Genomic DNA, 12,306 nt, shown 5'->3' with positions numbered 1-12,306 from the left:
ATACTGCGCAGGACCCTCAAGCTCCCAGGCCTCTGGTAGAGGACCCGAGCTTGAAGGATAAACCGCCCGCAGGGGCGTGCTGGGTGTTGTTATATATATATCTATCTATTAGGGGTGCAACGATATTCGTATCGATATTGAACCGTTCGATACAGTGCTTTCGGTTCGGTACGCATATGTATCGAACAATACAACATTTGTAATTTATTTTATCAATTTTCCTTCTGACGATGCTGTCTGTGTTGAGCGCTCAGTGAATCTGTGTTCGACTACTCCGCCTAGGCTGCACTGTCGAGCGCAGATCCACTGAGCGCTCAACACAGACAGCATAGTCAGAAGGAAGAGCGCAGGGCAAGCTAGCGAGACAGAAGTTAAGCTCTCCTTGCAACATGGCAAATTGAACGTCATTCAGATCTGGCGTTTGGAATTATTTTGGTTTTCATGTGACGTATGACCCTGAAGGTAAGCGAGTCATGGACTAAAGTAAAACAGTATGTTGGATGTGCCACGCAATGCTCAATTACATTGGTGTGAACTAGTGTGTTAGCGCAGTTAGCTCGTTAACGTGTTGGCCGTCTAGCCCCATGCACGGAGTGATCGGCGGTAGCTCGTTAACGGAGATTTGCCGTATTGTGGCGTTAAGGTCATTTCAACGAGATTAACCTGAAAGCACTAGCGGGAACACAACGAATATGACTGCACATTTACGCCGACATCATCCTAGTGCAAAGACAAGTGGAAGCAGACAAAAAAAAGCAAGCATGCTACTAACTTTAGCCGAGTCATTTAGACAGCTGTTAGCACATGATTCTCCTTATGCTGCTGAGAATATAGCCCAGAAGAAGCGGATAGTATAGCTTTTATTTTGGAAAGAGCCATTTCTCTGTAATAAACTCTCTTTTCCAAAGATGAGTGATTCCTCAATCAGATACAGGGCTCGCAAAATCGCTAGCCCGACGTCCCGGAGCTAGCGATTTTTTCAGTCGGGCTACCAAAATCTATCTCTGCCCTGCCCATCGGGCTATTGTAGGAAAAATATATGTCAATGCTTTTGCATTCTTTCGGAAATGTAGCTGGGTAATTATGTCATTGGCATCGGTGAGCCACTGTCAATATGTGACATATTGAAGTCGCGTTTGAATTTGCGCTTGTTTTTTTGCTTTCACTTTGCAATCGTGCGAACTGCGTATAGAGAGCGACAGCACTGATCTGTGAGTGATGATAATTTGTGCACCAATTCCTCTGACATCGTCTTATTAATCGTTAGCTTACTATGCAAACATGACGCAGCAAGCTTAAACATGTGAGAGGTTGATCGCGCAGAGAATCGCTGAGCTTATGTGAGTGAGTGTGTAAAAGCATTTCAGTTCTGCTGAGCCAAATAAGACAGGTCAGGGTGAAGAAGTGACAGCCAAAGAAAAGCTTACCACAAAACGGAGAAGTTATGACAAATCAGACTATGAGGCAAAAAGAAAGTGCAGCTTTATGGTTTCATGGACAAAAGAATTTCTGTGGCTGCAATATGATGAGCTAAATAACCAGGGCTGCACATAAGTGGTCCGCCGGTGCGCATTTGCTGTCAAAATAAAAAACACGCACAAGGGTTAGGGTTAAATTTAAAAACTGTACTTTTGAGTTAAAATATATATTTATAATTTTAATAAATGACAAATTAAAAATGCATGAACATTTTTTTGTATCGAAAAAATATCGAACCGTGACACCAAAGTATCGAACCGAACCGTGAATTTTGTGTATCGTTGCACCCCTAATATCTATATCTATCTATCTATCTATATATATATATATCGATATCTATATAGATATCTATATTAGAGATGGCACGATACCACTTTTTTATGTCCGATACCGATTCCGATATCATAAATTTGGATATCTGCCGATACCGATATGAATCCGATATAGTGTGTTTTAATCAACAAAACTGTTTTTTAAAATATCTTGCTGCATTTTGTATAAGTTCATACTCAAGTTTAAAACAACAACTACACTAAAGCTATTCTGTTATACCTGTATGCAAAAAAAAAATTTCATAGTTCAGCAATACTGATCAATCTAATAAACTCAAACCTACACCATCCTCCCTATTCTGGTATTTTAAAGAGTACTTAGCATATATATTAAGCAACCTAACTAATAGGGTTCCAACTCCCAGCAACAACAAAAATAAATAAATAAAAAATAGGGAACCACCCCTCACGCTCCACCTCATGATGCTTAATCGATGTAATCAACCTTAATTTGATGCAGTGTGGAAAAAAATGCACAGAAATCAATTATTTTTCAAGAAATATTAAATAGATTCAACATCTTTCTTCAACAAAATTGCAGACTGCACAGATGGTACCTTCCCAAAGGAAAAAGTACTATAGCTTACTAAGGTATATATATTAGACTTAATAGTCACTATATACAGTAATTGACTTCTATTCATTTTACATCAAATTAAAACTTTGGGTGTCAGATAATTATTTATTAAAAGCTAGACATTTTAAATAAGAATAAGAAAGAAAAGTATGTCTTTGTGCCCCCTTTTCCCTGTTAATGCCCTATTGGCCCCCCTGGCTAAACTTTGCTAGATCCGCCCCTGCACAGTTACCAGCCGTCAGCTACGTAGAAAAAGATCCTCGAGTAGAAAGTAATATTAAATACATTCTAACAACAGATGATCAAGCTTAAACGTGGTTTCCTCTTTCTGGTGCAAAGTGGGCCAAAAGCAAACAAGAGACACGGACTCGCTACAGAAAAGCCGATCAGCTGATCATTAAGCAGTTTCATGATTGAAGTAGCAGCAAGAAGAGGCAGTCGCTCCATATATCGTTTGTTAAGCTTAACGCAGGAATGCTTTACAAACATTCAGAGATGGACTTACACACTTGCTTTACTTCTCTCGGGGATAACTTTGTCGGAGATGAAATGCCGGGTTGCTAGCGAAGCTCCAAATGCTATCCAGACCACCGACAGGTCCCGCATGCCACAGCCGCTCTATCACGTGATGCATACTGCTCCGACGTGCTAATGTTCTGAGGTGAGTTACAAGTTTTGTGAGGTGCTTTTGTGATATTTAATGGATCGGATTACATTTTTTATTTTTCTCCGATATCCGATCCAGTAATTTAGGTCAGTATCTCTAATCTATATATATATATATATATATATATATATATATATATATATATCGATATATCACTGACTTTCAGCTTGTTTGTTTGTGGATATATCACTGACTTTAATTATTACACATTCGCACATATATAAGTGACGTCATATTCAGTACTTTTGACAGTTCACTCTTCGGCCGCTCCATCTTATTAGGGAAATTCCATATATATATATAAATGTAAATTGCAAAACTCAACCCCATCATTTAATTTGTTTTTGATTGAAATTGAATATTACTTAAACTCTCTTAAATTAACTTCCAATAAAAAAGGTTTATCATTGATTGAAATTCGTTCAGAAATGTTTAAGGAACGAGCTGTCACAACTTTCAAGTACAAAGTTGTTATGAAGTCTGTCACATTCCCCCCTTTCTTCTTTTTTTTATCCTTTATTTATTTATCCTTCTTATTTCATTGTACTGTATATTGTTACTCTTATTTGCCTTGTATGTCTACTGTACAAACTGAACTGGAATGACTGACTGTTCGCTTTATGATTTCAATACAGTTTGGAAAAAAAAAAAAACCCTCTTCAGCCGCTCCCTTCTGCCGTATTTTGCGGCAAAATTATCCACACCCACCGCCGCGCTATGAATTGTGGGATATATGGGACCACGAAGCATGCACCGGACCACGCTTGATATTTGGGGAAATCGACGGCGCATTTGGAGTATGCATTTGAAGCACACTTCGAATTGAGACAGCCGTCGTTGCGTGGCGGTGACGTAACCGCACTTAAAATGCGTACTTCAAGCGTGCAGTCTCTTAATTGGGACACAGCCGTAGAAGCCTGGAAAAACCGACGATGTAAGCCGCTTCCGGATGATGCGCCAGAGCGAAAGTGAGTGGAACTCTGACTTTGACCACGTGACCGAAGAACTCGCGACTCCGCGCTCATTTCCATACAAATTCCGTAAATGTTTATTGTATTATTTGACAGAAATAAGGTTTATCAGGACTGCGCTCATTGGCTAACAGCGGGTCCGCCGCTAGCCAATGAGCGACCACAGTCAGAGCCCCGCCCCCAACCTTAAGAACGCCTCCGAAATCAGTCCGTGACGTCACGGCGCCTACAGCAATTATCGTTCGTGACGTTTCACAGAGCAGATTTCCCTCTGACCAGTCACATCAGGTGTGTCATACACAGTGTTGGGACTAACGCGTTATTAAGTAACGCGTTACAGTAACTACGTTATTATTGTGGTAACGAGCACGGTAACTAGTTATTATGCCAAAATCAGGAACGCGTTAGTCGTTACTGGGATTTCGATAGGGTCGTTACTCGTTACTTCGTGTGTTGGCTATCGCGGAGCTTCCACAGATTCAGTAACATTAGCAAGTGGTGGAGGCCAGCAGGTGGATGAGAGAAAGGGGACGCAGGAGGAGGAGAGACCCGAGGCGGCCGCCGGTCCAAGTGTGAACTGAACTTCAGGTAAGAAGTTATGACCTGCAGTCTGAGTCAGATATAAACCAAGTTTAGGTGGAGTTTATTTTCGTTATTCTGACTTTTTCGTACTGCGTGCTAGCTAGCATGACGGAGTTTCTATACAGCTGGGTGGTGCTATGATGTTACTGATGTTGAACTTTATTTTGTTCATAAGTTATTAGAGTTGCCAACCGTCCCGTCTGGTATTCAGAGAAAAATATTACGCGTTTCTTATTGAGGTGAAAAGGAACAGTTTGTCCCGTAATTCAGCTACAATGAAAAAGGCACAAAGCTGGAGTTATTCTGTGTCTTTGCTGCACAGCTGCCTCTTCTTCTCTCATTCGCTCCCATCCCTCTCCCGTTTCTACTTCAATCATGAAAACTGATCAATGATCAGCTGATCGGCTTTTCTCTCTTGTTTGTTTATCACCCACTTTGCGCCAGAAAGAGGAAACCAGCAGATGTCGCGCTAAACAACAGCAGCGCGTTTAAGCTTGATCAGCTGTTGTTAGAATTTATTTAATATTAATTTCTAGTATCAGCTGATGTTTGCTGGAGCCACAGCTGTAAACCTGCTGGTCATGATATGGTTTGGTTATCTGGTGAGAGTTAAACATGAAGATGAAACCAGGAGATGTCCTTACTGGATCATCAGAGCTGAACAGGTGATGGAGAAACAGGTTTACCTTTTAGGTGACATGAATGAGTTGAAGGGAAGTTATGAACTGTTTCTGAGAGACAAATAACCCCAGGATCCTTTTTTAGGTAGCTGACAGCTGGTAACTGTGCAGGTGCGGGTCTAGCAAAGTGTTGCCAGGGGTGCATGTAGGGCATTAACAGGGAGAGGGGGGCACAAAGAAATACTTTTCTTTCTTATTCTCATTTAAAATGTCTAGCTTTTAAAAAATAATTATCTGAATCTTACAACAAACGATTGATAGATTGATGCATATATACCATCAAAACAGTGTACATCACTGTCACAACAGTGTTTATTTTCATTCAAAGGCTTTCTGATTTTTCCTATAATGGTGGGCCAGTCTCTAGTCAAAATGCCCGGGACAATTTTCTGTCCCAGTCCAGCTCTGTATGCAGCTCATCTGCAGTCTGGTGTTGCCTACATCTTCCTATTCAGAAGGCAGAATTTCCGAGTTCTGAGTACAATCGAAAGCACCACGACTGCAGTTTTTGTGTTGGATGTAAAAAGCGCACATGACGCTGTGACGTAGGCTAGAATCATGGCAGCAGTCAATGATGGTCCAGGCGTGGGATTTCTCTCGTGGAAATATGCACATTATCTTTTCCTTTCTATTGGTAGGTGGCACAGTGCACTTGTGGCAAGTAAGCAAGCTAGAAGACTGGCAAAGTTATGGAAGCAACACATTAACAAGAGAATTCTGAGTAAAACCAAAGTTACTTTCCCTAGTAACTAGTTACTTTGAAAGTAACGAGTAACTTGAAGTAACTGAGTTACTTTTGAGAGAAGTAACTAGTAATGTAACTAAGTTACTATTTTAAAGTAACTTACCCAACACTGGTCATACACGAGTCTGCGGACGCCTCTCCGTCATCGGTGCCATTTTTAATTTGGCTTTTAATTTGTCACAAGGTCCAACAATCAGGACTCTGCAGGCTTAAAGAGAACCTGCTTATTAAAACAATGAAACTGTGATCCTGAGCAAACTCACTGAGAGCTTATAATAATAATAATAAACTTTATTTATAAAGCACACTTAAAACCAAGGGTATGCCAAGGTGCTTAACAAGTAAAATAGAGTATAGGAGGAGGATAATAGAAATAGGACCAAAGCAAGTACTAAATATGCAAGCAGATAACTGTCACTAATACATAGGAAAGCAACAGGTACAGAGCAAACAAGAATTTAAATGAGCATAAAAGTGCGTGATATAAAATCATAAAAGAAATATTAACTAGAGGGAAAGGCAAGATTGAATAAGTGGGTTTTTAATCGTGATTTGAACAGTGCAATGGAATCAGATGCGGAGGTCGAGAGGAAGGGTGTTCCACAGTACCGGGGCAGCCAGAGCAAACGCACGGTCACCCCGAGACTTCAGTCGAGATCTGGGTTGGGTCAGAAGTAGTTGAGTGGCAGATCTGAGTGTTCTAGCAGGAGTATGTGGTTTGAGAAGTTCACTAAGATAACTTGGCGCTAATTTATTAATAGTTTTGAAAGTAAGAAGTAATATTTTAAATTGAATACGGTACTTTATGGGCAGCCAATGCAGGCTAGCTAGGACAGAGTGGCAAAATTGGCAAAATTTCCTGGTACCTGTTAAAAGGCGGGCTGCTGCATTTTGGACTGTTTGCAGTCTAAGAAGAAGAGAAGAGGGAAGACCATAGTACAAGGAGTTACAATAATCCAACCTGGAGGTCACAAAAGCGTGAATAAGCTTCTCCAGGTCCTCATGCGGAATATAATGCCTAGCCTTAGAGATAAGGCGCAGTTGGTGGAAGCTAGATCTCACTACAGCAGACACTTGCTTATCGAGTTTGAGCGAGCTATCCAGCAGTACACCCAAGTTACTGACATAGTCACAAGAAAAACTAGCAAAGGAACCCAGGGCAGCACAGAGTTGGGCACGAGGGATTTTACTGTTGAACACCACAATCTCAGTCTTCTTATCATTTAAAACGAGGGAATTACTCAGGAACCATTCTTTGACCTCCCGCATGCATTCTTGAAAGTAGTGCAGGGACACAGCAAGGTCGTCAGTAAGTTCAAAATAAATCTGTATGTCATCGGCATAACAGTGGAAGGCGATATTGTATTTTTCAAAGATTGCACCTAGAGGGAGCAAATACAATGAGAAGAGAATAGGGCCTAAAACTGATCCTTGAGGCACACCACAACAGACCGGAGTGGAGGAAGAGGAGAAGGTGCCTAAGTGAACTGATAAGGATCTATCAGCGAGGTATGATTTAAACCAGTCGAGGGCAGTGCCTCTAATACCCACAGTGTGCTCAAGTCTTAGTAATAAAATGTTATGGTCTACCATATCAAAGGCCGAAGAGAGGTCCAGTAAAACTTGGACCATAGAGCGTCCAGTATCAGTGATTACAAGAATATCATTAAGAACTCTAACCAATGCTGTTTCAGTGCTATGCAATGGCTTAAAGGCAGATTGAAATTTCTCAGCAATATTGTTCGTGTCCAAGTACGCCTGGAGCTGGGAGAGAACTAGTCTCTCCAGGATCTTGGACAAGAACGAAAGCTTAGAGATCGGTCTATAGTTTGAAAGGTCATAACAGTCAGAATTTCTTTTTTTAAGAATCGGGTGGACTACAGCATGCTTAAAGAGCTTCTGTCGGGTACAAATGTCCAGACACTTGTCCTCACACTCGGGCATCACAGCTGCATTCAGAGCACTGCATCTGTTTAGTGGGCCCTGGAGCAGGTTCAGAGATGTGACTGAGAACAGCACCAGCCCCACCTGTGAGCCTCCTCTGCTCTTCACCACACTCCGAGTCACACCGAGGCAGCAGCTTTGACTTAAGTTCAGACCGAGTCAGAAGGAGCCGATCAAAGTGAAGAGTTACTGTTAGTGATGCTGTTAGCTTCCAGGACTGTGGGCGTTTAACCTGCCACAGGTAACGTGAGGACTGCAGCAGAATAAAAATCATAAATCTGGAATCAAAGCAGATTTTTCCTGGCTGTACTTTACAAAGCAAACAGCACAATTTTCTGCGTAACCTCTGACTTCTGGACCTTCACTGAATATAAAATTACATTAACTGATGGAGCGATGGAGGACCTGGAGGGTCTCGCTGATTAATAACCATTTGACCAACTGCGCTGTTGTGTTAAACACAGCATGGCAATAAGTATGTGAAGGCTCTCAGTCATCCAGGTCATCGTAGTCAAAGGAGCTTGCAAAGAAAAGCGTCTGGACTTCTTTAAGTTACTTGAAGACATTTCACCTCTCATCCGAGAAGCTTCTTCAGTTCTAGGGTCCCCCCACAGAGGGACAAAAGGACCCCCTGATGATCCGCTAATCGCCTGAGCCAAGGTGTGAAACTGGGTGTGGGTCCCAATCAGCCAGGGTTTCGGGTGAGCTCATTGTGAAACTTGGCCTTGATAGGAGGTTTGGAGTCTTCACACACCCCCTGTTCTCAGCTGCCTGTTGGAGCGGGGGGGGGGCTGGGGCTGGAGGAGGAGTTGGCCGTCCGATTGGGGTCTGGAATCTGGGGCCTCCCTGCTGCTGCCAAGCCGGGGCGGTCTGCTTCTCTCCACCCCAGGGAAAAGGGTAACACCACCTGGGTCCTAGGGTACCTAGACCTGGGGAGGACGGGGATGTGGCCCCCCCACACCCTCTAGCAGATCATTACATGAAGGAACCTTTTAAAAACAAGCGCGTTCATGCTCACAGGTGTGCACACGGGTGCTCACACACACAAACTACACCCTTTTTGGCTCCTACCTCAAAGCACACTGTGCGCTGTCGATCTTACGTGCTGCACAATAATGTTTAATATTTAGTATTTACTGTTATATTCACATAGATCATTGTGATGTTGTTTATTATGTTGCTCTTTTTTTTGCTTGTTTTCTCTTTTTTCTTTCAACAGGTGATCCAGGTGATTGATAGATGGATTTTTGTCTGTTTGTTTTGTTGGTTTTTGTTGTTTGCCCTTTATCACCGTGAAAATACATTGATGGTTTTTTTTGCACTAATAAAGTTAGTCAGTTATATCGTCAGTTATATCATTATCGCAAATTTTCAAATATAGATCATGATAAAACTTTTGGCCATATTGCCCTGCCCTAATAACAGCTTATTCAGAGCAGATAACTTTCCGCCTGAATCAGAGGAGAATGAGAACATTGTGTTTTCTAAAGGGTGCATTTAGTTTTAGAATATTCTGATTTGAATCATCGTGTAAATTAAAACAGAATATATTCATCATGTTTGCGCTCTGGAGCATTGATGGGACGTTAGTGAGATTCTGGCTCTTTCGTTGCGTGCAGCTGCCTCCTTCCAGCACAGTGATGAAAATCTCGGGTCATTTCTTGTGTTAGGTGTTACTCACACGGAGGATCTCAGACTTATCCAGCATGCAGAGCTCGGTGACCGTGTGCTTCCTCCTTCTCGTCTTTCCCGTCAATGCACACGTCGTGGAAAACTTTGAGGTTTGTGTGTCAGTGCGTTCATAAAGATGATAAGATGGTTTCTCTGTGTGTTTAAACCTAGTTTCTGCTGCTCTGTTGTGTAGACGTGCATGCAATACTTTTACAACGGGCATGTGCCAGAGTGGACTCCCAATGATCACGTCCACATCTGCCAGATGTTTAATAACAGGTAATGATCATATTAAATAAAAGTATTTTTTTATTCTGTTAAACTGCAGAGCTGGACTTGATGATCTGTCGTTACTATTGTGAACTTTACTTTTAAGATTCAGTCTTTCTAATTGACTCTGTGAACCACCAGATACTACTTTGCCACCCTGTACGACACCACCAACCGCATTCCCGTCTACTCTGCTTATGTAGTTGAGGATGGAAAAAGTTCAGAAACAGACTGGATGGTGGAGCCTCAGGTATACGACAGCTTTGTAAATGAGACCCACTCAGGTTTCTTCCACAGACAGCTGATCCCAGACTTCCTGACAGATGCTAAAGCTGCATCACACATTTAACATTTCAGTGAAGACTGTAAAAAGTGATGGCATTTGAGAACTTTGTGTATTTAATATTACAGTAATACACCAGAATGAGTCGTTTTAATGTAAACAAAGTACTGTGTGCATGTAGATCAGCTGACCTATAACATGTTTACATCACTTCATGTCAATCTTCTACCTTTAGCTGGTAAATAAGAAGTTTGAAAAGGAGATGATGACACAGGATTCACTGATTTACAAACATCGTACACTAGACCCTATAGACCCTAAGGACATAGGAACGAGGCAGGCAACAGATGACGACTACAAACAACTTACAAAACAATACAAGGATCAATACAATCGAGGTCACCTGAATCCCAGCTCACATCATGCAGGTAAGAGAGGTCGAGCTGTTCTGAGGGGTTTGTCGTGTGTCTTATGCACAGTAAGATGTACACGCGTGTTCTCACATGTGGGAGACAGAACACGGTCCCAGGAACATGAACCAGAGAACACAGGAAAGAAGAAGACTTTAAACACAAGACCTTTAAAAATAATTACGTTCTGTTTATGAGGGAAATGTATTCTACACAGCACTTTATCATAACCTGCTACGCTCTCATCCACCCACCAATCACATCCTTCTTCTGTCTCTACATCATTTTCCACAGATGATGCTTCCAAAGCCACCTACACCCTGACCAACATAGTTCCTCAAAAACAAAAGCTGAATGAAAAAAGGTGGAGTCGACATGAGGCCAAACTCAAAGGTTGGGCCAAAAATTACTCCGTCTACGTTCTGGTCGGTGCGACTCCATCCAAAGGAAACTGGATCAAAAGAGATAACCAGCCAGGTGTCAACATCCCTGACTACATGTGGGTCGCCCACTGCTACTATAACAAGACATCACAGTCTTATGAGAGTGGAGGTGCCACAGCTAAGAATGTTGAGAACCAGATCTACGAGTGCACCCTGTCACAGCTTCAAGCCTTTCTTGGAAAACACAACCAAACAGCTGCAGGTCAGCTGTTTCACAACGACTGCTATGTGGAGCAGGCTGCAGGTGCGTCTGCAGCAGCAGGAAATCCTTGTGACATATAATCCAGAAATACTCACGAGATCACTGATCTCTGCAGAGTAACGCAGCTCATCCTTTCCTCAGCACTGCACACATGAACTCATGTAAACAGTTACTGTGATCTTAACTGTGTCGCACAAATGTCAGCATGTTTATGGTGCAGGTGAACACATGCTGTCATGCTTACAGGCGGCTTTACTCTGAGAGCAGCTTCACTGCAGCTTGTTGCTTATTAAAATCTGATGAAATGCTCAGTGTCGCGTGTTGGTGTGTTCAGTCAAAATCAGCAAGTGTGACAAACTTCACTAGGGATGGGTATTGATAAGATTTTCACGATTCAGATTCCATTTTCGATTCTGTTTAACGATTCGATTCTTTATCGATTCTCTTTAAAAAAGGAGAACACTAAGGTCGATTAGCTTAGAACTTTGTTTTATATCTTTTATATCTTCTCTTTGAACAAGATAGAAATTTAGGAGTAACATGGCCTTACAAACCCAACAGTGAGATCTTAAGAGATCCACAGCCTACGGCTCTTCAATGGGGTGTCACAGGGTCCCCAGGAAAAAAAATTGTAAATGTAAAATAATAAAATAAATATTCTTCTGTAGCAATAACAAAGTATAACAGAAATTCTTCTGTAGCAATTACACAAGAATATCCAGTAATGTCCCTGCCTACAATTAAACACATTCACTTACTGAAAATCATCTGCTGTGGCAAATGGGTGCAAGGCTTTGACCACAAACTTAGTCACTGCTCGCTGACATTCGTCTATCCTGGCCTGAAAGGAGACGCTACCGGTAGACTGCAGCGAGAGCTGCCAGCATCTGAGCCAGACTCTGTCTGTCTCTCTCATCATGGTCACCTAAATGCACAGTAATGGCAGGTTTTGTAATAAGGCAGATCGCGCTAACATAATATGCACTGTTAGTTGATTATTTACCTGCCGCATTAACGGGAGAGGACGTGCAAATGTTACCGCTGCTGCTG

The 12,306-nt window shown here is 42.0% G+C and overlaps 2 protein-coding genes across 3 annotated transcripts in view; one reads left to right on the top strand and one right to left on the bottom strand.

The window, feature by feature from the left end:
- ccdc88c (coiled-coil domain containing 88C) overlaps positions 1-12,306 on the bottom strand; it is a 62,811-nt gene that overhangs the window by 15,380 nt on the left and 35,125 nt on the right. The window lies entirely within an intron of this gene.
- Positions 3,774-11,600, top strand: LOC308388980 (endonuclease domain-containing 1 protein-like). Of its 2 annotated transcripts, none has more exons than XM_080870063.1 (6): positions 3,774-4,023; positions 9,648-9,758; positions 9,842-9,927; positions 10,060-10,168; positions 10,437-10,629; positions 10,906-11,600. In XM_080870063.1, exons 2-6 carry the CDS (start codon positions 9,684-9,686, stop codon positions 11,334-11,336), a joined length of 894 nt encoding a protein of 297 aa, XP_080726189.1. In that variant the 5' UTR covers positions 3,774-4,023; positions 9,648-9,683; the 3' UTR covers positions 11,337-11,600. The 2 variants fall into 2 exon arrangements, with proteins under 2 accessions (XP_080726189.1, XP_080726188.1); XM_080870062.1 differs by having other exon boundaries at positions 3,774-4,614.

This window comes from Rhamphochromis sp. 'chilingali' (assembly GCF_963969265.1).
Source record: "Rhamphochromis sp. 'chilingali' genome assembly, chromosome: 21".
In the NCBI taxonomy this organism is placed as follows: Eukaryota; Metazoa; Chordata; class Actinopteri; order Cichliformes; family Cichlidae; genus Rhamphochromis; species Rhamphochromis sp. 'chilingali'.
Note: the sequence above shows the minus strand (reverse complement) of the source record. Positions and strands in the feature narration are given on the sequence as shown.

Excerpts from the sequence above, each read along its gene's own strand:
- LOC308388980 (XM_080870063.1), top strand. The coding sequence starts at position 9,684 with ATGCAGAGCTCGGTGACCGTGTGCTTCCTCCTTCTCGTCTTTCCCGTC. Across the intron at positions 9,759-9,841 it reads ACGTCGTGGAAAACTTTGAG|ACGTGCATGCAATACTTTTA; the intron begins GTTTGTGTGTCA and ends TCTGTTGTGTAG. Across the intron at positions 9,928-10,059 it reads TGCCAGATGTTTAATAACAG|ATACTACTTTGCCACCCTGT; the intron begins GTAATGATCATA and ends GTGAACCACCAG.